We start from the raw sequence: 27,432 nt of genomic DNA on the forward strand, positions 1-27,432 counted from the left end.
TCCTAGCACACTTTTCATTTAAAAAGAAGTCTCGTGGTGGCACCTCCTTTAACAACCATGGTTTATTTTCGGCATGGGCTGCTAAGGGTGTATTTAGTGGGCTTGGGACCGCTACATATCCAGCAGCTGAGTGCTGGAGCTAATAGCTAGCAGGACTGGAGACCCGACGTCCCACCATGCCCCCTCCATTCATGCCTATGGGAGGGGGTGTGACAATGCGGGTGCTGCACAGAGATCGTGGAGGGTCCCAGCGGAAGGGGCCCTCGCAATCAGCCATCTTATCCCCTACAGGGGATATGATAGGGGATAAGATGTCATTGGCCGGAGTACCCCTTTAAGGGGGTTGGATCGGCTCCTCGCAGAGATTGTAGGAAATCTGTTGTCATGGCAGCCGTGCTGGATACATTTTCTCTAACTGTAAATTGATCAATTCAATAACATTGCACTGGACTGATCAAATGATTGTTTATAGAAGTCACCTAAAAGGGACTTGGTGGCAAAAAAATTCAAATAAAAAATAAATATACATTTTAGAAAAGTGTTTTAACAATTAAAACAATGTTATTGAAATAGGATGATGAATCCCACAATTTCTTTAAAATGTATGGCAAAATGTCCAGAGCAGCATATGTTTGCTATGGGGATTTTCTCCTGCTCTGGACAATTCCAAAAATGGACAGCAAAGAGCACTGTGGTCGTGACAGAGAAATCCAAAAAGAAAAGCATTTCTTCTGTAATATATAGCCCCTAAAAAGTACTGGAAGGATTAAGATTTTTTAATAGAAGCAATTTACAAATCTAACTTTCTTGCACCAGTTGATTAAAAAAAATAAAAAAAAATAAAGTTTTCCACAGGAGTACCCCTTTAAAGCGGTATGGGTTACAAAAAAAAACGTATCCCCTATCCCAAGTATAGGCTAGCGGTGGGATCCCCCGTAATCTGACACTTATATAAGTTTTTGTATGCCAGAGAACTCCTTTATGGATGGATGCAGTGTTGAAGAATATGTAGCGGATGGACATTAACTATAGGTTTCCCAACTTACCAGATTCTGATATTTCCCTTTTACGTGGCTTTGGGGAAGGTGATGGAGTTTTCTGCTTCTCTATAAGCTTGTGTTTTGACACTATAATAAAATATACCAAAAACAAATGTAAACTAGGATAGCAATAAAAGTTAATCTATACAAAAGGATGATTAAAGAGATTTTTTGTACTCATCGTAAAACCTCTCTCTCTCTCTTAACCTTCATTGTGGGAAAAAGAGCATGGGTATATGCTCTTGCCACTAGGAAAAAAAAAAACTAGGCTCCTCCCTGGGAGGATATACATGCCCACTGGAAGTGAGGTAATCAGTTTTGTCACAAAGCAGTAGGAGAAGCCAACCAAGAAACAAGTCCAAAAGGACCCTAGAAAGGAATCCCGGAGAAACACTCAAGAACCGTAAAAGGCTATCTGGAAAGAATGAAGACATCGGTGGGGTGCTATGTCCCCCAATGAAGGCTACGTGAAAGATTTTACGGTGAGTACAAAAAAAAAAAAAATCTCCTTTTCTCGGTCGCTCTTCATTGGGGGACACAGACCATGGGATGTACCAAAGCAGTCCCTGGGGTGGGAAGACCAACACCAGAGAAAGGGAGACAGTCCGGAGACTGAACCCCAGCTGGCTGTAGGACTCAGACGAGACCCTGGGCTAAAAGGCAACCGAGGCCTGGAACTGAGGGTCCAGAAGTTCCCACTGTCCATGGAGATGGACTAGTAGGCCATGGTCCTTATAAGAGACTCTAAACCAACAAGAAGGGGCAATGCAGAGACCCGATGGGCCAAACCAACCTGGAAGGATGTAGGAAACCAACTCCAAGAAGCAAAGAACCAGACAGAGGGAAAGCCTGGTTGGGAACCAAAACGGAACGACAAGAGAACCCCATACAGAGGATCAACCGAAACCAGAGAACCTGGTGAGAAAACGCCAGGGAGAGCCGAAGGAGAGTCAGACAAGGTGAAGACCAGAAACCTCTGTAAAAGATATGGGAACAGTCTCTGGAGAGGCAATGTGCAGACGATCGGAACCAAAAAGGTGTAGGCGCCAAAAAACACTGTCCCAGGGGCACAGCGTGAGCACCCAGGGAGAAGAGCGGACTCAGAGGACGCCACACTGGCTGAAAAGCGGGAAGAAACCACAGCCATGCTGCAGCCGAAAAATGTCCCGACTGGAACAACCAAGTAGTCCAACCCCGGAGTAAAGGGACCCCAAAGGACAAAAATTGAAAGTAAGGAGTAACCCGAAAAACTGGAACGGAGACATGGAACTGGAGACTCAAGACACCGGGAGGTGCCCCACCTGTAGGGGGAGCAAAACCAACAACCGTGAAATGCTCCAGGAAACATACTGCTATGCCGGGACAAGAAGAAGAGTGGTACAGAACGACCGCCTCACAATAAAATTGTGGAGAAGCCTGGGCAGGGGCACTACACGTGCCTGGGACCGCAATCATCACAAAGGCCCAAAGGACTAGGAGGAGGACAGACCCAGAAAATAAGGTACACCACAGCAGTCCAGGAGAGGCCGTGCAGAACAGGACGTCACCCCAGCAGGCCCCATGCAAGAACAGAGGTGCTCAACCACCACAGACCTGCGGAAACAATTACACAGGAAGCCCTGAGGTACACCCCACCGAAAAGGATGGGAGGAAGGCTCTACATGAGCAGGGTGTCCAGAGCATATGTAGGGACACAGACATGGGTACCTCATGATAGTAGAGGGAGGTACCAAGAATGCAACCACAAAGGGAACCACAGACATCCAAATGTCTGGAAGCATGGAAACTAGTCTCAGCACTCAATGGTGTGCCACAACCCTGCCCTTAGAAGACTAATGATATGCTGTTAGAAAGGGGAACCAAGAGTGCTGCTGCGAGGTCCATAGAACCTGCAGGAAACACCCACACCCCATCTCTTAATGGCACTATACACCAGAATTGCAGTCGCAGACTAAAGAGATGAAGGACGAATGAGGTGCAGGAAATATGCAGACAGTCTGACTTACAGGAAGAAAGGCCCAATGAATCCACAGAGCCACTTCTTCGGAACTTCACACTGAAACTGTCACCAAACGTCTGCCGCTGGAGCGGCAGGAATGGGGAAGGTGACCTGGCGGATAAAAAACCATGCAAACAGTCTGGCTAATTGGCATAGAGACCGTGAACACACCAGTTTAGTCCTCAGAACCACACACTGAAAGTGGCTTACCAGCCCTTATCCGTGATAGCAGCAGGCCTGTGGAGAGGGACCTGAGATAGAAGGGAACCCTGTGAACCACTACGTGGTGCATTGTGAAAGGCCCATGGAGCAGCATGGGTTCCCTCACTCAGAACTACACCTCAGCAGTGGGATGCCTGAACTTCCGCCAAGGTGTGGGAAGTGAATGGTAGGTGACCCAATGTAGTAGTAAACCACACTGACCACAGCCTGGTTGACGTCAGTTCCGTGTACCTGCAGGGGACCCTCTTCCAGATTTCTTCCACCAGCAGTGAGGTGCTGGAAATCCCAGCCATGCACGTGGCAGCCCAGGGATGGGAGACCGATTGCATCAGAAACTGTGCAGACAACAGTCTGGCTGAACGAGTACCCCTCCAGGTGCTGGCGAAAAAGGAAAAACGGTCATATCGCCAATCACTGTGCCCCCTTGGTCGCAGGTGGGAGGATGGGGAGGCCTAGGAGCCATGGATAGAATCCCCCCCACATTGGGAGATCAGGGGAGGCTGAGGAGCCATGACAGGGCACTTCTTTGGACACCGCGCACTGGTAGTGGGGTACCGGAAGTCCAGTCGCAGAGACATAAGGCATGTGAGAAATGACAGGCGGTGGAGGAACCACGCAGACTACTGTCTGGCTCACTGGTATGGGTCTAGGGGTGTGAATCGCCAAGAATTTGGCGATACGATTCGAATCGCGATACCAGTGTGGCGATTCGATATATCCCGATATATCGCGATACCGTCTAGGTGACGATACATCACGATATATCCCGATACATCGCCCACCTGGGAGCATTCATAGATCCCAATAGACACCGCTGTCAGCTTTGACAGCGGCGATCTAGTACTCCGGCACACACTTCTCATTTTATCCCGTCCGGGCTGCAAAATAAAAGAAAACGCACTCTCTCACCTGCCAACAAGCCCCCGGAACTCCGGTACACGTGTTCGGTCCCCGGGCTGTATTCTTCTTACTTCCTGTTAGCCCGGCACGTCACACGGAGCTTCAGCCTATCACTGGCAGCGGGACATTGCTGCAGCTGGTGATAGGCTGAAGCTCCGTGTGACGTGCCGGGCTAACAGGAAGTAAGAAGAATACAGCCCGGGGACCGAACACCTGTACCGGGGCTCCGGGGGCTCGTTGGCAGGTGAGAGAGTGCGTTTTCTTTTATTTTGCAGCCCGGACGGGATAAAACGAGAAAAGTGTGCGTCGGAGTACTCCTTTAATAGCCAGCCGCGGCGATCGCCGCATGCTGGCTATTAGTGGCGGCCCCCGGCTGCTGAGAACAGCCCGCTCCATACACAATGCAGAGCACCGCATGCTGGATACTAGCGGCGGTGATGCATCAGCGGCCCCCGGCTACTGATATCAGCCGGGGGGGGGGGGGTCGCAGAGTATGGAGCGGGCACGAGTCGGAGCCCGCTCCATACACCCAGAGCGCTGCCGTGTCAGATCCGGCCTGCCTGGCTCCACAAATGTGGAACTTGTATCTCCTGATGCCCGGGACATGCTGTTCCGGGCATCAGGAGATAAAAATTCCACATCCCTAAAAGAATAGATTATAAAAGATTTTGAATCGATTCAGTATCGGCAAATGAAAAAATCGCGATAATCGTGCAAATCGATTTTTTCTTACATCCCTATATGGGTCCATAGTGTGCAACAGGTCAATCCATCGGACACCTTGCACTGGCCGTGAGGTACCGGAATGTCAACTGCGGGTGTAGCAGATACGAGATGACCTGTGGAGGAGGGAATCAGTGTATGCACACACCATGAACCCTCCCTTGATGGATGGCCATCGGAGGAAGAACCCCGAAAAGGCACTAGGCGTCCGCCAGGAACGCAAAAGCCTTATAAGGGCACCGGACCAGAGCTGTGCCCCCATAGGGAGGGACTAGGGCCAGCCATTTGCACAGTCAACATGGCATTGTACAAAGAGTAAGGGAAAAACAGGCAGAGAATGTAACCCCAGAAACTCCAGGGACCACGTAACGGCCCTTCACCATGCTCCCCCAGAGTGAGAACTCTGCAGAATTGGGTATGGCAGAGGCATAGGGCAAAAAACATTGTGCCGATAGAGCTATCTGGACATATACAGTCCCAGAAAAGGACCCAGCAGATAATCTGATAAAAACAGATATTAAAGCGTACCCGACAGATCAAAAAAAAAAAAAAAAAAATTTGGTTTTAATATATCACTCAGTACCTAATCCTGAGACACAGCGGTGCCTGGCTAGACAGGCTTCCGCTGAGTTGGAGCATAAATGGCCCTGAATGGAGTCAGAGGAGGGAGACCGCCTCTGACATCCCTGGTAGCGTGAACAACTACTGCAGCACCCTAAGCCTGGAGGGCTCACTGCGGAAGGAGGGGCAGAGCCAAGCTACATTCATGAGAGGCGCAGAAAGGCACTGGGCTTTTCCTGACTGGTGCTCCCAAGACAGCACCAAAGGGGGAGAGTCCAGATTCCCAGCACTCGCAGGTCACATAGGATTAGTTCCCCGATGTGGGGACAGCGCAGCGCTAGGCTGATTCATTAATTCCCGAGGGGGAGGGGACAAACCAGTATTGCAGTATGGGTTAAAATTCATATCATCCAGCACAAAAATGTTGGTATTCAGTATGAACCGATATACCGCCCAGCCCTATGCAGGGGCAGTGGGTGACCCAGACCCAGGGTACAAACTCCAGGCGCTGGCCGTTGGCAAGAAGGGGTTAACAGTACACACACTGTCTCTGCCCCTTTGTCGCATATGGGGGGGGGGGGGAGAGAGGAACAGGTAGCGCCATGCTCCTGAACCCCCATCTGAAAATGAGAAACAAAAAGGAGGAAAAAAAAAAAGCTAACTAAACAGCCCTAACTAGAAAATAATTTAAAAAAAAAGACCAGTTCTAGAGAGCTCCAAGACCTGTGTCTTGCCTCCTACTGACATTAGCTAAAACTGATTACCTCACTTCCAGTGGGCAGGTATATCCTGCCAGGGAATAGCCAACTTTTTTCCTAGTGTCAGCGCCTCATAGTGGCAAGAGCATATACCCATGATTTCTGTGTCCCCCCAATGAAGAGCGACCAAGAAAAATATTTTCTATTAACCATACAAAATGAGATTACCTAAAGGACGAGGAGGTGAAATAGATACTCTAGATTTTCTTGAACGTGATGACTGCTGTGGTGATGGAGAACGCCTTTTCTGTGGTGGGCTTGGAGGTGGAGACTGTCTGTATCGTCTCCGTGGAGGACTGGCAGAAGGAGGTGAGCGGCGAGGTTTGCGTGGTGGGCTTGAGGATATTCTTTTAGGCTGCTTCTTTGGAGGTGGTTGAGGTGATCGGGATGAGGATGATGAGCTACTACTTCCAGACAAAGATGCTGAAGAACGTCTCCTCCTGGATGTTTACAAGATTACATAATTTTAATATATATGCTTTGTAATAAGCATATGCTCATACAAAAGTTGAAACAGATCAAATACTTACCGCCTAATAGGACTTCTGCTTCTCTTGTGTCTAGGTGGAGGAGGCATTCGGCGAGGGGGACTTCTCCTTCGAGGAGATGGCCTACGACGGGGGCTAGGGCGCCTTCTCGGGCTGTAGGATCTATCATATAACAACTGTATTAGGATCTTTTGATAAAATCAACTCAAACAATATGTTGAAGAAAAAAAAAAAAGATTTTTTTTATAACTTTTATACTATAAAGAGTAAAGCTCTACCTGGATCTTGAACGATGTCGTCTCCGTGGCCTAGAATGGGAAGGTGAACGAGATTTGGACTTTGATTTTGAGCGCGTACGAGACCTGTGACGGTGTCTTTCCTTCTCTTTAATTTTGCGCAAATTTGGTTCTGGTGATGCATCCTTGGTATCTGGTGCAGAATCAGGTTTAGGGATCTTGACTATGTCACTGGGGGGGGGGGGGGGGAAGAGAAGAGAGAAAGGGACAACCTTTAACATCTTTTTAAAATAAAAAAAAATTGATTTCAAGTTCAACGTAAAAAGCATAAATGTAAAAAGTCAAAGATAGAAAGGCAGCGGGGCTTGCTACACCAGGAATTTGCAGCAACTATAAATAATGCACAGAAAGGACACAGTTATCACATGCCTAGTTAAATTAGGGCTCACTCCGTTACCTAGATGATGTTGCCTCTTGCACAGATGGCTCCTTCACATTAAGTGATGGTTCAGGTTCCTGTACCTCTGGCTCTCTCGTCTCAAAAACTGGAGGAGGGCTAGGACTTTTTGTCTTGTGCCGTGGAGAATGAGAGTGGCTTCTTTTCCTCTCTCTTCTGCTTGGAGATTTCCTCCGCGGTGAAGAGGACCTTCTCCTTGGTGAAGAGGACCTAGATTTTCGTCTAGAGAAACAAAAACACCCCATTAGGTTACCTTGATAAGCCATACAGACAAGCATCAAATGACTGCTACTTACATAAAACATTAAAAATTACCTTCGCGGACTTCTAGATCGATCTCTTTTATCTCTGTCATCTTTATCTCTTCTATCTTTCTCATCATCTTGCTTCTTCAAAGAGGCCAATTTCTCCTGTTCAATCTTAAAAATAATAAGATCAGTGATTTTATATGGTATTAAGTGGCATACAAATGTATTGTACAGGCTGTCATGGATGTAACAAGTGTTTATTTCATGTTTTCTGAATTATATTTAAAAAGGTATGGATCACGAGCAACATTTATCCCTTCTCCAAAGATTATGTAATATGCATATATTGCTAATAGTGCCACCATAAGGATATCCACCAACTATAAAAACAAGTCCTGAGTCTGCCATTAAAATCAAGCGACAGTCACCAGCACACCACCTTTCCATTCAGTGTTGGACTGAAGAAGATAGCCAGAAACTAAAGGCCTGTAAATTCAACCTCTACAGTGGGTAAACTCAAAGATGCTATGCTAGAGTAGCTCAAAAAAGGGATTTTTGCCTTACCGTAAAATCCTTTTCTCGGAGGATCCATTGGGGGACACAGACCTTGGGTATATGATGTTGTTGCTAGGAGACTTGACACTAAGGAAACCAAAAAAGTCAGCTCCACCCAGCAGGATATACCTGCCTACAGAGCCTGAGGTAATCAGTTTAGTCCCCAAGCAGTAGGAGAGGATCGAGAGGCAGAAACCCAGACCAGTCCGAGGTAACCAGAACAAAAAATTAACTGAACACAACCTCGGACAGGTAACCAAAACCGGAACACCAAAGGGCGGGAGCTGTGTCCCCCAATGGATCCTCCGAGAAAAGGATTTTACGGTAAGACAAAAATCCCTCCCTCTCTATCGGCTCCATTGGGGGACACAGACCTTGGGACATACCAAAGCAGTCCCTAGGGTGGGCACAGAAAACAAACAAGGGGCAGGTTGGGCCACCGCCGCCTGCAACACCTTACGGCCCAGACTAGCATCAGCGGATGCAAAGGTATGAAGCTGGTAGAATTTAGTAAAAGAGTGCAAGGACGACCAGGTAGCCGCCCTACAGACTTGAGAGGCTGAAGCTGTTATGGACAGCCCAGGAAGCTCCGACAGAACACGTGGTGTGAGCTGAAACCACATGGAGTGAGCTGAAACCCTGAAAGGAGGGGGTCTTCCCCCTGCAACAGTAAGCTTCTGAAATGACAGACTTTATCCACCGCGAAATGGTTGCCTTAGAAGCAGGTAGACCCTTACGGTGACCGTCCGTAAGAACAAAAAAGGAATTACATTGACGAAAAGACATAACAGGTAGGTACGCACCGCCCGTACCACATCAAGTTTATGAAGCATACGCTCCCTGGGATGAGATGGAGTGGGACAAAAGGACGGGAGGACGATATCCTTATTAAGGTGGAAGGCAGAAACCACCTTAGGTAAAAAAAGAAGGAACCGGACGAAAAATAACTTTGTCCTGATGGACAATTAGAAAGGGAGAGCAGCAAGAAAGAGCCGCCAACTTCGAAACCCGTCTGATGGAGGCAATTGCCATAAGGAACGCCACCTTCCAGGAAAGGAGACGAAGGGAAGCCTCCCTGAGGGGTTCAAAGGGTGCGCCCTGTAGGGCGCCAAGGACCGAATTCAGATCCCAAGGAGGTGTAGGAGACCTGTAAGGAGGAGCCGCGTGGGCCACTCCTTGAAGAAAGGTCCGAACATGAGAATCAGATGCCAGAGGGCGTTGTAAAAGAATGGAAAGGGCCGAAACTTGACCCTTTAAAGAGCTGAGAGCTAATTGCTGTTCCAACCCTGACTGCAAAAATGAAAGGAGTCGGGTAAGGGAGAAAACCACTGGAGAAAGAGAAAGATTCACACCAACGAAAATAAGACCGCCAGGTACGGTGGTATATCTTCGCGGAAGAGGGCTTGCGCGTCTTGAGCATGGTGTGAATCACCTGTGTTGAGAAGCCACGGGCCCTTAGTACCGCGGTCTCAACCGCCACGCCGTCAAATGCAGTGACGGTAAATTGGGGTGGCACAGGGGACCCTGAGAGAGAAGGTCCGGACCAAACGGAAGGCGCAGCGGAACGTCGTCCAGGAGCCGGACGATGTCTGCGTACCACGCCCTCAGAGGCCAATCTGGAGCCACGTGAATGGCGGGAATGCCGTCCACTTTGAGCTTCCTCAGGACCCTGGGAAGGAGAGGAAGAGGAGGGAACAGATAAGGTAGGGCGAACCCCGACCAAGGAATCACCAGAGCATCCGCTGCCAGAGAACGGGGGTGCAAAGAGGTCCACATCTGGAGTTCCACAGAGGTCGCAGATCTCTGCAAACACCTCCGGATGAACACTCGCCGGGGTCGGGAGAGGACCAGCTAAGTAAGTCCGCTTCACAAGTGTTTACACCTGGGATGTGAATTGCTGAGATGGCCGGAGTGTCTCTCTGGGAGACCAAAGGCCCTGGACTGTCCGGTCTCGGAACCCCCCCCCCCCCAACCCGAAAGGCTGGCATCCGTCGTGACAACCAGCCAATGGAGGGGCAGGAAGGAGCGCCCCTGAAGAAGTAGAGGGGAGCGGAGCCACCACAGAAGGGAGCGGCGAGATGTCCGAGGAAGTACAATCTTGCGATCGAGGGACGAGGGAGACCTGTACCACCGGGATAGAATCGCGAGTTAAAGGGGTCGAAAATTAAACTGAGCGAAGGGAATGGCCTCCATGGCCGCCACCATCCGACCCAGGACTTCCATGCAAAAGCAAATGGACACTGGGGAGGGGTTCCTGAGTATACGAACCCCCGACAGAAGGGTCAGACGCTTGTCCGGCAGGAGGAGAACCCGGGCGGACTGGGTGTCGAACTGAAGTCCCAGAAAAACCAAGGACTGAGTGGGGGACAGCTTGGACTTGTCCCGATTGACCAACCAACCGAAGCGAGACAGGGCCTGAAGAGTGAGACAATCTAGAATCTGGTCTCTGGACAAAGCCTTGATCAGAAGGTCGTCCAAGTAAGGAATCACTGAGACCCCCCCTCGTCCGTAGCAGGCCGATCACCGGCACAAGGACCTTGGTGAATACCCTCGGAGCTGTGTCCAGGCAGAAGGGGAGAGCCACAAACTGGAAATGTCCCTCTGGGACAGCAAAGCTGAGGAACCTCTGGTGTCCAGGAAAAAAATCGGAACATGGAGGTATGCGTCCCTGATGTCCACTGAGGAAAGAAACTCCCCCTGATCCATGGTCACCACGACCGAACGGAGAGACTCCGGAGGAGATGCCGGTTGAGGAGCTTTAGATCTAAGATGGGGCGAACGGAACCCCCTTTCTTGGGAACTACAAAGAGGTTGTAATAAAAACCTCGAAAACGTTCCTTGGGAGGAACCGGGACAATGACCCCCTGAATAAGGAGGGACTGAAGCGCAACCCGAAAGGCCTTTGCCAGAGAGGGAGACCGTGGGGCTCGGGAAAGGGGAAAAAAAAGCGATCCTTTGGAAGAGAGGCAAACTCGATCTAGTAACCATTGGATACCACATCTCTGACCCAGGAGTCCTGTACATGCGTGGTACAGACATCCCGGAAGACCTCCCACCCGAGAAAAATCTGTGGGTGGGGGCGTCCCTTCAGGCAGAGGTGTGTTTTCGGGTGCCAACCTTGGCCGCAAAGCAGCCCGAACGGTTAACTGATTTCCAGGATGGGCGAGCCTGGAAGAAGGGAGCCTTCTTGTCCCGAGAAGGCGCCTGCCTGGCCCCCTTCGTGACCCCGAAGGTCCGAAAAGAGGTAGACTTACGGCAGGAAGTAGTACTGCGGGCCTTATTTTGAGGTAATAAAGAACTCTTCCCTCCCGTGTCTTCAGAGATGATTTCATCTAGGCGCTTACCAAAAGCCGAGAGCCAGTAAATGGAAGCTCAGTGAGAGATTTTTTGGAGGCTGCGTTCACATCCCAGGCTTTGAGCCACGCGGATCTACGGAGAGCCACTAGGTTACCCGTGGCAAAGGTAGCACAGCGGGCCGACCGCATGGAAGCAGAACATAGAAAATTTCCAGTTTAGAAAGCAGAATTAAGTTGGCTAGTTCTTCCGAGGAAGCCCCAGAAGAAATGCCCTGACTGAGTCGGGAAACCCAAACCGCAAGGGCCTTGGAAACCCAGGCAGAGGCAAAAGCAGGGAGAAGAGATGAACCCGCAGCCTCAAAAGGCAAATTTTGCCAAAGTCTCAACCCTTTTGTCCGCTGGATCCTTAAAAGCAGCAGCATCGGGCAAAGGCAGGGTAGTAGCCTTAGATAGGCGGGAGACTGGTGGGTCCACGGTAGGAGGTGAAGTCCATCGGGCAATGAGGTCCTTAGCAAAGGGATAACACGCTTGAACCATCTTTGTTTTTTGAAACTTCTTGTCAAAGTGCCTCCAGGCAGACTCCAGCAAGGCTTCAATTTCAGCATGGGAGCTGAACATCTTGGGTGCCGGACGGGCATGATGAAAGGGAACTTCTGGGACAGCGTCCGAAGTTCCTGGGCCCTCTAGGTGAAAGGAGTCTCTTATGGCCGAAACTAATGAGTCCACCGTGTCGGTCATGTCTGTGTGGTCTTCTGAATCAGAGGCAGAAGCCTCATCAACTAGTTGTCCAGGGGAGTGGGAACGGGTGGAGACAGCTTTAGAAGGAGACACTGACCTGGTGTGCCGTTCTGGGAACACAGAATGACGACTCGGGGAGAGTCTTCTGGAAGAGAGACGCTTGCGGGAAGACGTAGCAGAGGGACGATGCCAATGAGGGGAGCACCTACGACTGTACAAAGACTCCGGAGAGGAGTCAGAGGAATGACCCCTATTACGCTTGTGAGGGAGAGAGAGTCTCTCTTGAGGAACGGTGCAAGGAGGACCTCTCGAAGGCAGTCACCACGGAACGGGAGACCTGGGCCAAGTCAGAGATAGACAGAGAGGGAAGACACCCATATTGGAGGGGCAGCAGAGCCCACCGGGTCTGAGAGAGCATCCTGGGGGGGGGAGAACAAGTGGGTTCAGCAGACCCAGGCATTTTTGAGTTGCAGCCCTTACAAGAATAGTAGGTGACCAGGGCCCCAGGTTAGTACTGGGCGGTATACCGGTATAAACCGGATATTGTTTTTTTTTTCTCCCACGGTATGGATTTTTGCCCATACCGCTATAACGGTCGGGCCCCACCCTCCGAGTCAATAAAAATTAAACTTACCCGTAATGGGGGTGGTCCAGGCCATCCATCCTTCCTGTAAGTGTTCGGCGGCATTCTGGGTGGAGGGTGAACCGGTCCGGGCTGTCCTTCTCCAGGGGTACTCTTCTCCACTCCAGGCAGGCTCCGGCCTAGTACGCTGCATAGACGCCGCGATGGCGGCTATGCAGCGTTACTAGGCCAGAGCCTGCCCGGAGTGGAGAACCGGACCAGTTCACCCTCCACCCGGAATGCCGCCGGACACTACAGGAAGGATGGATGGCCCGGACCACCCTCCCCGGACGGTCCCTGCAGCAACTGGGAAGGTGAGTCAGGGTTCTGGGATGGACAGGGGTCTGTATAATATACTATACCTACAGTAGGCCCTCCAGCTGTTGCAAAACTACAACTCCCAGCATGCCCGGACAGCTGTTGGCTGTCCGGGCATGCTGGGAGTAGTAGTTTTGCAACAGCTGGAGGCACCCCTAGTTGGGAAACACTGACCTATGTTATACACTACTATATAGTCCAACATGCTGGGAGTTGTAGTTTTGCAACAGCTGGAGGCTGTAGGGTTGTTTGTTACATCTATTTAAAAGGGTACTCCACTGCCCCAGTGTTCAGATCATTTAGTTCCAAAAGCCCATTTAGTTCTGCTATGCCACCTCAATGCAAGTCTCAATGTAAAAAAAAAAAAAAATTAAATAAAAAATAAAACAGTGAAATATTGTGATACTTTAGAAAAATACTGTGATACTCATTTTTGGTCATATCGCCCAGCACTACCCCAGGTACCTGCTTAGAGGGAGGAACAGTTCTGGACTCAGACATGGATAAAATATAACAGTCTCACCAGCGTCCGTGTCCCCCACCAGGCAGCTGCTGTGAGGAGAGGAACGAGGAGAAAAAAAGAAAAAAAAAAAAGAAAAAAAAGGCATGGGCAGTCGGACCAATCAGAAGAGAGGGGCCGGATTAGACTGGGGCGCCTCCGATTGGGCTCATAATACCCTGCACAGTTCCCATTGGCTGAGAAGGTTTGCGCTCCTAAAACCCTAGGGAGCGAACCCCGCCAGGGAAGGAAGATGCCGGCTTGAAAATGGCGCCCCCTCCAATCGCCAAAGCATATGTGAGTGCGGGGGAACAGGAGCAAGCGAAAGTGCCGGCGGAAGCGAAAGTGAAAGCAAACTGCGCCCCGGCCGCCTCGGCACACGAGGCCGAGTGAGAAGGCAGCCGCGGCTGCTGAAGAAGGAAGACTAATAAAGTGAATAATGTAGAAAAAACAGTCCTACACCACTGACTCGAGCCCACTGAGTTCCCCCAATAAAGTGGTAGGGAGCCCCTGCCTAATAGGGACCCCAAACTAGATGCAATAAAAAAGGAGTGGGACGAAAACAGGGGGTCTCCAGAGGTTGCAAGCCCCCGCACCTGAAAGAAAAAAAAGGGGGATACTAGCCTTAATCTGAAGAACTCACCTAATGAAGTCTTCAGTCATGAAGTCTTCAGCCAGCTTTTGTCACCTGCGTCATGCCGGGCTTGAAAATCGAGACAAGCAGGGAAAAGTGGGGGACCCGGACCCATGAGGTACAACCCCAGGCACTGGCGAGAGGGGGTTGACAGTACATCCCCGATGTCTGTGCCCCCTAAATCTCAAATGGGGAAACAGTGAACGCTATGTTCCCGAGTCCCCACCTGAAAAAAAGGAAAATAAAAAGGCAATAAGAAACTAAACGTCCCTATTCTGGAAAAATAAAAAAAAAGTTAGACCAAGTCTGGGGAAAAGACTTGTGTCCATCTCCTGCAGGTGGGTATATCCTGCTGGGTGGAGCTGACTTTTTTGGTTTCCTTAGTGTCAAATCTCCTAGCAACAACAGCATTTACCCAAGGTCTGTGTCCCCCAATGGAGCCGATAGAGAAAAATGTTTTAACTTTGTATCGCATGGGTTTATGAGGTCCTGTAAAAAGAGTCTGATTAGCTTTTAAGAGGCAAGATTATACACAAAGATGACCTGTAGTCTCTCTTTAAAAAGTGAGATACGATATGATATGTAAAGATAGCTGAGGGGTGGCTCGTCACATACCTTTCTATAGAATGGTGATTAACGCCGCTTGCTGCAGCTTCCTTAGGCTGGGTTCACACTACGGTTTGTCATCACGGTTCCCGTATACGGCTGGGAGGAGGGGTCGGCGGGGCTTAATCGCGGCGCCCGCACTCAGCCGTATTCGGGAACCGTAGTTAATGTATGTCTATGAGCCGACCGGAGTGAACCGCAGCCTCCGGTCGGCTGCTTTTTCGGCCATATGCGGTTTCCCAACCACAAGCAAAAACGTGGTCGACCATGTTTTTTGCTTGCGGTCAGGAAACCGCATACGGCCGAAAAAGCTGCCAACCGGAGGCTGCGATTCACTCCGGACGGCTCATAGACATACATTAACGATGGTTCCCGAATACGGCTGAGTGCGGGCGCCGTGATTAAGCCCCGCCCACCCCTCCTCCCAGCCGTATACGGGAACTGTAATCACAAACCGTAGTGTGAACCCAGCCTCGGCCCAGCTGTGAGCAGGCTTCAGAAGCAGCAGCCAAGATGTCAGTGCGCTCCTGGAGCGCTGCCTGTGCACTAAGCCTGCCGCCTGAATAAGGAGGACAATGGGCAAAAGATCGTGGAAGTATCATCAGAAATTAATACATTGTTCACCTACCTGTCTTTGTTTTATTTCTTCTTTCTTTAATTCAAGAAATGCAGTAGGAATGCCAGCTATATTTTCTTGTGCACTCAAAAGAAGTGGCCACAACTCTCCCATGAATTCCCGAGCATTTTTGCCATTTAGAAAGCCAGTCAGGTTAATCTGCATCATTTTTGAGTCTGGGTTCTGAAAAAGAAACAGGAAGATTTTTAGGTGAGCACTGAAAGCATTACTTTTATGGAGGGTGCGATTTGTACTTGGATTATATACAACGAGTTTCATAAAATTGTGAGAAGCAATTTGTTTTTTCGTATAACTTCGTGGCTTATACTCTGCCAAGAATAAAGCATTTGCCTTATCAAATTGCCTGTTAATCCTTTGTGGAGGTTGCCAGGACTCGTATAAAAATGTTTTTTTTTGCAAAAACGACTTAGATTCTATCCTACAGACTCACTACAAAGTGGCACTCTTTACCGAAACAACTTACTATAATCTTTGCAGGCTAGAAGGATTTCATGTATTCCCCTGCAATGTATACAGTCCATAAGACTATACTGGTGGGTAACATGTTGAGAACAGGTATAGTCCACAAAGGCTTAAAAGGTTTCTCAACAATACTGGAAAATTTGACATATTTGCATAGTCAAGCAAATATAGGCCCTTGAGACAAGCATAGCGCAACAGCACAAAGTACAGATTCCAGCAGTCTTCAGCTTCTTCTCTGAACCTTAGGCAGGTTTTGGGTATCTCCAAGTTCCCCTGGAGAGAAAGGTGTTCGCTTGGCTTGCTTCCGACTGCCTACAGCAATTCAACCACCTTGAGTTTAATGTTATATCATTTATCTAAATTGCAAAAAATGAACAAGCAATAATGAGTACATAGCCACAAATATAAAAGGTTATCAAAGATCTACTCTTTAAACTGATGCTTTTGAAATAAACAAACGTACAAAAGCAATTGTAATAAATTGTACAAACTATTCAATTAAATCAGACCTGTTAAAAGAACAGTATGTAACTGCTGTCTAGTAATAGAGTATAATGAGCGCACCACAAAAATAAGGAAAAAAATAAAACATGCACAAAGTGCAAGTATCCAAATGACCTCTGGGCCAACTACCGTATTTATTGGCGTATAGCACACACTTAAAACTACAATTATAGGCAAAAACCCTGCCTGCGTGTTATACGCCGATAAATCTGCCGATCACTGATTGAAAGTGGCTGCAGCCCTGGCTGCTTGTTAAAAGATCAGCTGCTCGGCTGTGGCCACTTTAAAACAGTGACCAGCGGCGGTTGCTGCAGCGAGGATTACTCCCATCTCTCGAGGTCAAATAAAATTTTAAAAAAGCAGGGGAGAAAAATCAGGGTGAAGGAGAGAGGACAATCGTAAAAAAACACAGATAACATGGGGGAGGGGGGGAATGATGAGGCACAGGAGGGGGATCACAGAGGCACAGGGGGATAACTAAGGGGAAATGAGGCGCAGGGGAATCACAAATCACAGGGGGAAATGAGGTGCAGGGGGATCACAAATCACAGGGGGAAATGAGGCACTGGGTAAATGATGAGCCACAGGAGGATGGAGGGCGTGTTGTAGCACAGGGGTTGATAAAGGGGAAGGAATGATGTGGCACAATGGGGGGGGGGGGGGGGGGGGGGGGGGGGGCGAGAGCCGCCTGAGGAGCAGGAAAATTATATGGCAAATGGGGGGAATGATGTGACATTAAGTTCAGAGCTTCAAAGTAATTTTACATACATTTTTTTACTCAAATTTCCCTGTTAAATTTCCCTGAGGGTGCGTGTTATACACCAGTGCGTGTTATACGCCGATAAATACGGCTTTTTATTTTCTCGTGAACAGTGGACTAGTTGTGGAAAATAATGGAGAGACCTCACAATGAGGACTAAATAAAATCTAACATTTCAAAAAAGCTCTAAAAGGAGAATTTTCATCTTATATAACTTAATATATGCCATACGTTCATGATTAGTGCGGGTCGGACTCTGGGAACTGCACATATCCTGAACATGAAAAAGGCCACAGTGCTGGGGCAAAGTCACATATGACAAATGAATCATTGTATACAAACAATGCATTTCATTCAGGGTTGGACAAATTCAATGGACTATGTTGTCAATCCACCACAATCTTTTTGCAGGTACCTTTTTGTTGTGCATTTCTTTTTTCCTTTTGATGTCCGTGAGAGTCCAGATTGTTAGGCTACTAAAAATAAAACTGCCTCCTATAGTCTACAGTATTTTTCCATTCTATTTGATATTTGCGTTTACAAAGGTTAGCATTACATTGCAAAAAGATATTCTCCCTCTCTACTTCATTTCTCGAAGAAAACTTTTGCCTTGACGTGTTGTAAGGCAATTTTAGTACCGATAATCCCCCTCACTCCTGTCTATAAATTGTACAGTATTACTGTTCCTTTTTGGTTTTGCTCATCCACTGTAACACAACTCACCTCCAGAACACACACTGCATCATCAAGAGTTGGGTCAGAGCGACATTGGACACTCACTCTGCTGTGCCCTAAATAGTTGATGGTGCTATACTTCACACGCAAGGAATAACTTCCAATTTGGTTCAGGCCTTTTAAATCATAAATCACATCATCATTAGAAAACTCGCCAACTAACCCATTTTACACAGCAAAACAATAACTTCTGCCTGACTTGCAGTCTGAATACCACGCACCACCATTTAATCTAAAGCCACCACATTGTTTCTAAACGATTTGAACGTACATGCTAAATAAAACAAGTCTTTGCATTTCACACATTTTAACTTTAAAGTCTGAAACCTTCAGCAAGGGATACCTTTACTTCCAGCTGGTTGAAAATGAAGTCTATAACCACATCATCCTCGAAGCCTAATATTTCTGTTACACGCTTTGTTATCCAAGGCTTTATAACTTCCAGATTTACTTTGCTCATTTCCACCTGTAAACAAAGGCACCATTAGTTATTACTATGAGCCAGAAAGTAAAAACAATAAATAAATTCTATGACAAGAAAAATGGCCCCAACTCTTAGAGCCTGACAAATATAACAAGGTTCAGCAGTGGATACCTTTGAGGCCCACAGAGTAGAATGAAGCAGCAGTGCACATGCCAAACCACTGCTCCATTCAACCAGGAGCGACACAGGACTCATGTTCTTGTGATCAGTCCCAGTGGCAAGTCCCCCACCAACCAGACTCTTAGTGCCTAGCCTGCAAATAAGTTGTTAATGGCAAAATCCCTTTGATACTCCATGTAAATACTGCTTGGCAGGGGTGTCCATTTAAATATAAAACTTAGTAGTCAATACAGTGACACTTGCCTTCTTTTCCAGGCATTCTGCAAACTTTAGCTGCTTCAAAAGCTTCTTCTGCTTGTTGCTGAAACGATTATCCTGCTCCGCACTCGTGCCCTATAAATCAGAAGAGAAAAAATAATTGAAAAGTGGAACTTACATTTTAGAACATTGGACAGAGAAGTAAGACAAAAAGTCAGGTATGAGTACAACTGGAGATCAGCCAAGCTCTGGTTCTACCCCCTGAAATTGAGCGAGGAATAGCTGGGCACCACGGAGAACACTTAGCAGTGACTTAAATCCCTTTTTTAGCACTCAAGTAAATTTAGAAAACCATATTGGTTTTGTAAAATTAATCCTTAAAAGTACAGGTATAGGCAAACAACTATTTTAAGCCTACTATAAATGCAGATGTGATTGTTAATACAATAAAAGTACTTGTGCAGATAACAGCTTTAAAGGGAATCTGTCACCCACACTAACCTACTGGTAATAGTGCTGGCGACTGATTCAAACATTGTTTACCTCGCTCACAAAAAATCCAGATATGCAAATTAAGCACAACCATGTGACCAGGACATGTGGGAGCAGAGCTCAGAAGTGCAGGATAGAATGTGGCTGAAGGACCTGTGATGATGATAATCACTGAGAGGAGTGGGTGGCAGTAAAGTGCCCCAAAGGGCTGGGAAGGCCCACTATATATCAAAGCCCTTCATTTGAATGTTTAGATTTTCTGGCATAACTCTTTAACCCTCATCCAGCAGGTTAGTGAGGGTAACACTGGTGACCCTTGAAGGAGGCAGGGATTTTTAAAAAAATGTTTTACTACTTTTGCACACGGCTCTCCCATAGAGATATATGGAGGGGGTATGGTAGCCCCCCCGCCAGGGCTCCATATAGGAGATAGCAGGGGCCCCAGCGTTCGGACCCCCTGCGATCTAAAACCTATCCTGAAGATAGGGGATACGTTTTTATCCATGAAATATTGCCTTTAAGAATTTTTATTTTGTGGGATGAGTTGAAGTTCAAGCTGCAAGGGCAAATGAAGTGACAGTCCATTCCCTTAGTCTAAATGCTTAGAAGAAACTGCCTTCACTATTGACCGCTGCATCTCAGAAGCTTAAGGTTTGATGGCCCTGGTTCAGGAGCATCTTGCAGGAATGACTATCCATCAGTGCCATATATTCATGAAAAAAATGCTTTCGCCAATGCTGTGATTATGATTTTTACAGTAGATGTCAATAAAAATTGACAACTTAAGTGGTTTTAGCTTTCATTAGTTATTCATGTTGCTTATACAGTGCAGACATTCTGTATCGCTGTACACGTACTGTCCTCACACATCTGTCCTTCTCCCCAAAATTAAATGGATCAGATCTCTGCTCTCAGAATCCGTTGAAATATTGAGACAAAAATGGGGGGGGGGGGGGGGGGGGGGAAACCCATTAATACAGCAAGCACTAATTGTTTTCTCTGCTCAGATCTTGCTAATAACTGATACCAGACTGAATGAATCCAGAGGGACCCCATGAAAGTGCAACCGACTGTCTGGCTCAGTTTGTTAACCTAGCCTTAAAAGGCCTGAACCATGTTAAGTACAGTACAGAACAAAGATATTGTGTTATTAGATTACAAGTAATGCATTGTGTTCCACAAAAGCCAATTCAGGAGACAAGTAAGAGCACATGTTTACCACAGAGTAACTCATATCAGAGAATAGTCACAGTATATATTAGGGGTGTGAATCGCCAAGAATTTGGCGATTCGATTCGAATCGCGATACCAGTGTGGCGATTCGATATATCCCGATATATCGCGATACCGTCTAGGTGACGATACATCGCGATATATCGCCCACCTGGGAGCATTCATAGATCCCAATAGACGCCGCTGTCAGCTTTGACAGCGGCGATCTAGTACTCCGGTGCTCACTTTTCTCATGTTATCCCGTCCGGGCTGCAAAATAAAATAAAACGCACTTTATCTTACCTGCCAACGAGCCCGCGGAGCTCCGGTACAGGTGTTCGGTCCCCGGGCTGTATTCTTCTTACTTCCTGTTAGTCCGGCACGTCACATGGAGCTTCAGCCTATCACCAGCGGAGGCGGGACATCGCTGCGGCCAGTGATAGGCTGAAGCTCCATGTGACGTGCCGGACTAACAGGAAGTAAGAAGAATACAGCCCGGGGACCGAACACCTGTACCGGAGCTCCGGGGGCTCGTTGGCAGGTAAGATAAAGTGCGTTTTATTAAAAATTCCACATCCCTAAAAGAATCGATTCAAAAATATTTTGAATCGATTCTGTATCGGCAAATGAAAAATCGCGATTATCGCGAGAATCGATTTTTTCTTACATCCCTAGTATATATCCCTGTGTCACCAGCAAAATACACCACCACCATAAAACCAAATTGGTTATCACTTTTTCCCCAATCATTTTATATATCTCCTGGACCATCACTGCAAATGATCATCAATGAATAGACCATATCCTATGGCCCAATCCAACCACACAAGTTCATTCCTTAACATTTTGAGTTGTTTCCTCATATGTACAAAAGGCCTCACGGCTAAGCGACTAACAAGTGAAAGGTTTTAGCTTTCATTAGTTATTCATGTTGCTTATACAGTGCAGACATTCTGTATCGCTGTATACATACTGTCATCACACCTCTGTCCCTCTCCCCAAAATTAAATGGCTCATATACACATTAATGAGAAGTTGGCCAACCCTACAAATTTTTGCAGGACCAGACAACAACGTAATGTATATTGAGAGCTTGCAACTTTCCCTAACAGCTGTTGATAGAGAGAAGGATCAGGCATATATGATTTGAAACGCCTGACCCTTTTGCTTTCAGGGAGATATACCACCATAGGTGTCTAGTGGCTGTCTGTGGAGCTGACCGTTCATGTGTATAGTGAGAATGATAGCTCCGTTATGAAAGGTGTATGGGCAACTAAGCACATGCACTAAGGCTAAAGTCATAGGAAGCAAACACCCTTACAAATGGGTTTTTTGGAGTGTGGGGTATTTAAAGAGTAGCTCCCACCCCTTGTTACCTGCCTTGAGGGGTGTAGTTTTCAAAAAAGTATGCCTTGTGTTTTTTTTTTTCTGTTCTGGCACCATAGGGGCTTCCTAAATGTGACATGCCCCCAAGAACCATTTCAGCAAAATTCACTCTCCAAAATCCCATTGTCGCTCCTTCCCTTCTGAGCCCTCTACTGCGCCCGCCGAACACTTTACATACACATATGAAATATTTCCTTACTTGAGAGAAATTGGGTTACAAATTTTGGGGGGCTTTTTCTCCTATTACCCCTTGTAAAATTTCAAAAACTGGGTCTACAAGAACATGCGAGTGTAAAAAATGAAGATTTTGAATTTTCTCCGTCACTTTGCTGCTATTCCTGTGAAACACCTAAAGGGTTAACACACTGAATGTCATTTTGAATACTTTGGGGGGTGCAGTTTTTATAATGGGGTCATTTGTGGGGTATTTCTATTATGAAGGCCCTTCAAATCCACTTCAAAACTGAACTGGTCCCTTAAAAATTCCGATTTTGGAAATTTTGTGAAAAATTTGAAAATTGCTTCTGAACTTTGAAGCCTTCTGATGTCTTTCAAAAGTAAAAACTCAAATGTTATGATGCAAATATAAAGTAGACAATGTATTTGTGAATCAATATATAATTTATTTGGAATGTCTGTTTTTCTTACAAGCAGAGAGCTTCAAAGTTAGAAAAATGCTACATTTTCTATTTTTTCATCAAATTTTGGAATTTTTCACCAAGAAATGATGCAAGTATCGACGAAATTTACCACTACCGTAAAGTAGAATATGTCACGAAAAAACTCTCGGAATCCGAATGAAAATTAAAAGCATCCCAGAGTTATTAATTCTTAACGTGACAGTGGTCAGAATTGCAAAAAATGCTCCCGTCCTTAGGGTTATAATGGGCTCCGTCCCCAAGGAGTTAAATGATAAAAAAAAATTATGAAAGTATATTAGAGATATGTTGTAATACATAAGTACTACAACATATAAAAAAAAAATAAGTTTGGTTAAAGTGCCCATTTAAAAAGAGTACCTATCACCATCTAAACTTTCCCTAATCGCTCCCCCTATCTGTCCCTGAAAGTCTATCCCTGCATTTATTTTGCTTTCAAAAAACCCTAAAATACCTTTTTTCTGTGCACTTCAGTAGCTCAGTTGTAGGCACAGAGCAGGGGAGGTTGTAATAGCAACGGTAAGTCCTTGGAGAGATAGCCATGTGGAAAGTGGGCAGAGGGGAGAGGAACATGAAAAAGAGAAGAGGGAATGTATCCTCTTGTTCACTCCCTGCTTGTGTACCGCTCATTCACTGAGTCCGAAACGCTTGCTGACAGGATTGCTAGGGAGAAGTTTTTAAAGTAAAAAAAAACATGAAAGGAGGAAACATTTTTAAATAAAAGCAATTAAAAAGTTGTTCAGTAGGGCTTTATCTTTAATAAATAAAAAGTTTGTTTCTTGAGAGGTACACTTTAAAGCACTTTGAGGAAAATGCTAGGACCTCAGTACTAGGGCTGGGCGGAATACCGGTTCATACCGAATACTGAAATTATTGTGCTGCACGATATGAATTTTTTTACCCATACCGCGATACCGGTAGGCCCCTCCCCCTCAGGAATGAATCATCAGCCCATCGCTGCCCTGCCCCCCACATCAGGGAACTAATCACATGACCCACAAGCGCTGTTCTGCCCCCCCCCCCCCAACTAATTATCATCCCAGCGCTACACTGTCCCCATCGGGGTACTACTCACATATGTCACCCGCAAGCGCTGCCCTCCTCGTCCTACAGTTTGTTGCGGCCGCCGGCGCTGCCACTCTTCAACCTCCAGATGTTGCAAAACTACAACTCCCAGCGTGCCCAGACAGCCGTTGACATTCTAGGAGTTGTAGTTTTGCAACATATGGAGGTCCGTAGGTTGAATACCACTGCTCTATACTGTATCTCTATGCCCGGGCTGCAAAAGGTAAACAAAATAAACTAACTCAAACTTCCTGGAGACGGGAACGTCTGACATAGGGATACAGTATAGAGTGTCAGCGCCAACAAACAGGAGGACGAAGAGAGCAGCGTTTGCGGGTGACGTGAGTAGTACCCCGATGGGGACAGCACAGCGCAGGGCAGCTAATTAATTTGGGGGAGGAGGGGGAATACCGTTATATATCATGGAACCGCCATAAGTTACAAAAATACCGCAATACACATTTGGCCATACCGCCCAGCCCTACTCAGTACTGCAGGTCAACAGTACCAACTACTGAGCTACCATGTATGCAGACTTGTGTCCATCCACAAGAAGTTGGGAATTTTATTTAAAAAAACAAAATCACTAAAGGAGATTTTTGAAGGGCAAAGGTCAGCTGTTGGATTCATATACTCGTGGGGAAAATATTTACTGTAATACCAACTTTAATCTGTTAAAAACTGATTATATGAATGTATCAGGAAGGATACCTATAAAGCAAAGCAAACAGTCGGAATTACCTTCTTGTACAATTTATAAAAACTTCCTTAACTGACAATGGGTTCCATAGGGTATGCTCACTGTACAGCCAGCACCACAATTTATAGTAGGGCTCAAGTCGATGACAATACAGATTTGTAATATGATGCCCACAGAATAAGGATCGACCAATATCTTTTTTTTTTTTTTAGGGGCGATAGTGATAATCAGTGGCCTTTCAGGCCGATAACTTATACCAATATTCTGGTATAAGTTATCAACTATTTCTCCACCCCCCAGCCCCCCCTGGTCCCTAAAAAGCGGCTGCAGATCATTGATTTAAAGCAGACGCTTTAAATCAATGAACTGCAGTGGCTTTTGCGGGACCAGAGATCACGGCCGCCCGCTTCTCTCCCCCTGCCTGCCGGTCCTTAGTCCAACCACCGCCACTGCCCCATTGCCTCCCCCATCCCAAGTTTTATAATTACCTGTTCCCAGGGCCCGCGCTACTTCTGGCTCCAGCGGCGTCCTGAACTGTCACTGTGCGCACTGACTGACATCGCATTGAGGACGTCACTCATCATTGCTTAACGCAGGACGCAGCAGGAGCCAGAAGTAGAGCGGATCCCGGGAACAGGTAGTTATAAAACCGGGGATGGGGAAGGCAATAGGGCAGCAGCGGCAGTCACTGACTGGGGCGGTGAGCGGCATTATCGTCAAGGTAATTGCCGATACGATAACTAGAGATGAGCGAACTTACAGTAAATTCGATTCGTCACGAACTTCTCGGCTCGGCAGTTGATGACTTTTCCTGCATAAATTAGTTCAGCTTTCAGGTGCTCCTGTTGGCTGGAAAAGGTGGATACAGTCCTAGGAGACTCTTTCCTAGGACTGTATCCACCTTTTCCAGCCCACCGGAGCACCTGAAAGCGGAACTAATTTACGCAGGATAAGTCATCAACTGCCGAGCCGAGAAGTTCGCAACGAATCGAACTTACTGTAAGTTCGCTCATCTCTAACGATAACGTCCAAAACGATAATCGGTCGATCCCTACCACAGAACATATTTTTTGCCCATTGTACATTATGGACATTGCAACAGCCTCCCACAGATCTCGATCGGAGTTCTACCGCTTACGTCACAAATCTTAAAAGGGGTCTCCAGCAAAAACCCCGGCTATCAGTAAGGAGCGCACACAGTAGCACCCATCTTGTGGATATTCATAATTCTTCACTCAAGTCCTCGGCATAGTTGAGCAAACAGGATTGAAATAGGGAAGCTCAGTAAGCCAACTCAGGCCTTCATTGCGCAGAAGGTAATTGGCATACTAACATAGGTATGTCTTAGACACATCTGGACAAATTTTAATTGGTAAACTTTTTTTTACTCCAGTTCACCCACTATGGGGGAGATTTAGCAAAACCTGTGCAGAGCAAGAGTTGCCTATAGCAACCAATCAGATCCCACCTAATATTTTTGGCAAGGCCTCTGCAAAATAAAAGCAGCAATCTGAATGGTTGCTATGGGCAACTTTTCCTCGGGACATGTTTTGATAAACCCTGTGTAGTGTTTAGTGTGGGTAAACAAGCTGTCAGTTTCCCTATAATCCAAACTGTCTTTTTGGAAACCTCAAACGGACTGTGTATGTTTGGAGTAGTGTAGACTTTTTTTTTTTCAGGGAGAGTCAAGTGTCCCAAAATCTAAATGATTTGGTAACTTTAGCTATGTATGAAGCTTCACACTACACAAGCCACGTGCTCTGAATAGAGATGAGCGAACTTACAGTAAATTCGATTTGTCACGAACTTCTCAGCTCGGCAGTTGATGACTTATCCTGCGTAAATTAGTTCAGCCTTCAGGTGCTCCTGTGGGCTGGAAAAGGTGGATACAGTCCTAGTAAAGAGTCTCCTTTTCAGAATCCACCTTTTCCAGCCCACCGCAGCACCTGAAAGCTGAACTCATTTATGCAGGATAAGTCATCAACTGCCAAGCCGAGAAGTTCGTGACTTCAGTAAATTGAATTTACTGTAAGCTTGCTCATCTCTAGGTCTGAACTGTGTCTTATCCATAGATGTATTTGAATAGGCCAGTGTTTCCCAACCAGGTTGCCTCTAGATTTTGCAAAACTACAACTCCCAGCATGCCCAGACAGCCAAAGGCTGTCCAGGCATGCTGGGAGTTGTAGTTTTGCAACACCTGGAGGCACCCTGGTTGGAAAATACTGGAATAGGACACTACAACATCAAGAGTGTCCAAGTAGGGGATATCATGACAGATGTAAAAAAATAAAAATAAAGTATCTGGAGTCCATAGAAACACAAACTCCCATGAGTCTCTGCTCCATGTGGAGTCATGATTCAGGTTCATGGGCATATGACAGGAGAACTAGTCTGCAGTTCTACACTATACAGGTATGGGAACCTGATGGATACCATAAAAAAAATAAAAAGTTTATAAGTGATCCCCCTCTAGCCAGGAACCCGCATGGAGGACGCGCTCTCAGCAGGACGTGACCGTCTGGGGGTTTTCCCGCTCTCCAGCCGTCTCCTTGCCATTGAGCCCACGGCAGCTGGATATAGTAACCAGTCACACTCTGTTCACATACTACAGAACTAGCGTTGTTATGAACGTGCTATACACGAGGCGTAGCGCAGCTACGTCCACCTTCCCAGCTACCACGACAGGCCTAGGCCTCAGCACACAGCCCTCTGCTTGGGCGCCTAGGGAGCATAGCGCTGCCACTACACCCGCCAGTACAACCCACATCCCATAAGGTATCACATGCCCCCCCGGCATAACGTCCCTTACACGGTCCCCGCCGCCTATAAAGCCCCTTTACTCACGCGGAAGAAGCCCGCGTCCATCTTGCCTCGTTCTCGCCTCCTCACGCAGCTGAACTCTTCCTTTCCCACAAGGCAATGCGCAGAAAGGAGGCGGGACCTTTGGGTCACGTGGGGAGTTGGCAGCCGGCGGGGCGTGACGTCATCAAGAGTAAAGTTTGGGTGTTTAGAGACGTGAAGGATAGTCAGACTGCATCAAGTCACGTGACATGCTGCAAACTATCAAGATCGCCGGTGTAGTGAAGAAAACTCCCGGTTCTGCTTTAGGGTTGCCACC

General features: G+C 47.0%; 1 protein-coding gene across 8 annotated transcripts in view; it reads right to left on the bottom strand.

Annotated features, from left to right (window-relative positions):
• Nucleotides 1–27,211, bottom strand: part of SRRM1 (serine and arginine repetitive matrix 1) — a 52,037-nt gene extending 24,826 nt beyond the window's left edge. For 5 of the 8 annotated variants that reach the window (XM_056557061.1, XM_056557059.1, XM_056557058.1 and 2 more), the window contains exons 1-10: nucleotides 27,159–27,211; nucleotides 18,846–18,935; nucleotides 18,342–18,464; nucleotides 15,529–15,699; nucleotides 7,700–7,803; nucleotides 7,385–7,606; nucleotides 6,970–7,158; nucleotides 6,734–6,853; nucleotides 6,372–6,643; nucleotides 1,047–1,127 (exon numbers count right to left, since the gene is read on the bottom strand). In XM_056557061.1, coding sequence (XP_056413036.1) covers nucleotides 1,047–1,127; nucleotides 6,372–6,643; nucleotides 6,734–6,853; nucleotides 6,970–7,158; nucleotides 7,385–7,606; nucleotides 7,700–7,803; nucleotides 15,529–15,699; nucleotides 18,342–18,464; nucleotides 18,846–18,935; nucleotides 27,159–27,179 — 1,393 coding nt within the window. In that variant the 5' untranslated portion in view covers nucleotides 27,180–27,211. Of the gene's footprint in view, nucleotides 1–1,046; nucleotides 1,128–6,371; nucleotides 6,644–6,733; nucleotides 6,854–6,969; nucleotides 7,159–7,384; nucleotides 7,607–7,699; nucleotides 7,804–15,528; nucleotides 15,700–16,000; nucleotides 16,356–17,986; nucleotides 18,115–18,341; nucleotides 18,467–18,845; nucleotides 18,936–23,003; nucleotides 23,190–27,158 lie in introns of those variants that run through there. The other 3 variants (XM_056557063.1, XM_056557064.1, XM_056557065.1) reach the window with 3 other exon arrangements.
• Nucleotides 27,212–27,432: the final 221 nt, after the last annotated feature.

This window comes from Hyla sarda, chromosome 2, assembly GCF_029499605.1.
Source record: "Hyla sarda isolate aHylSar1 chromosome 2, aHylSar1.hap1, whole genome shotgun sequence".
Taxonomy (NCBI): domain Eukaryota; kingdom Metazoa; phylum Chordata; class Amphibia; order Anura; family Hylidae; genus Hyla; species Hyla sarda.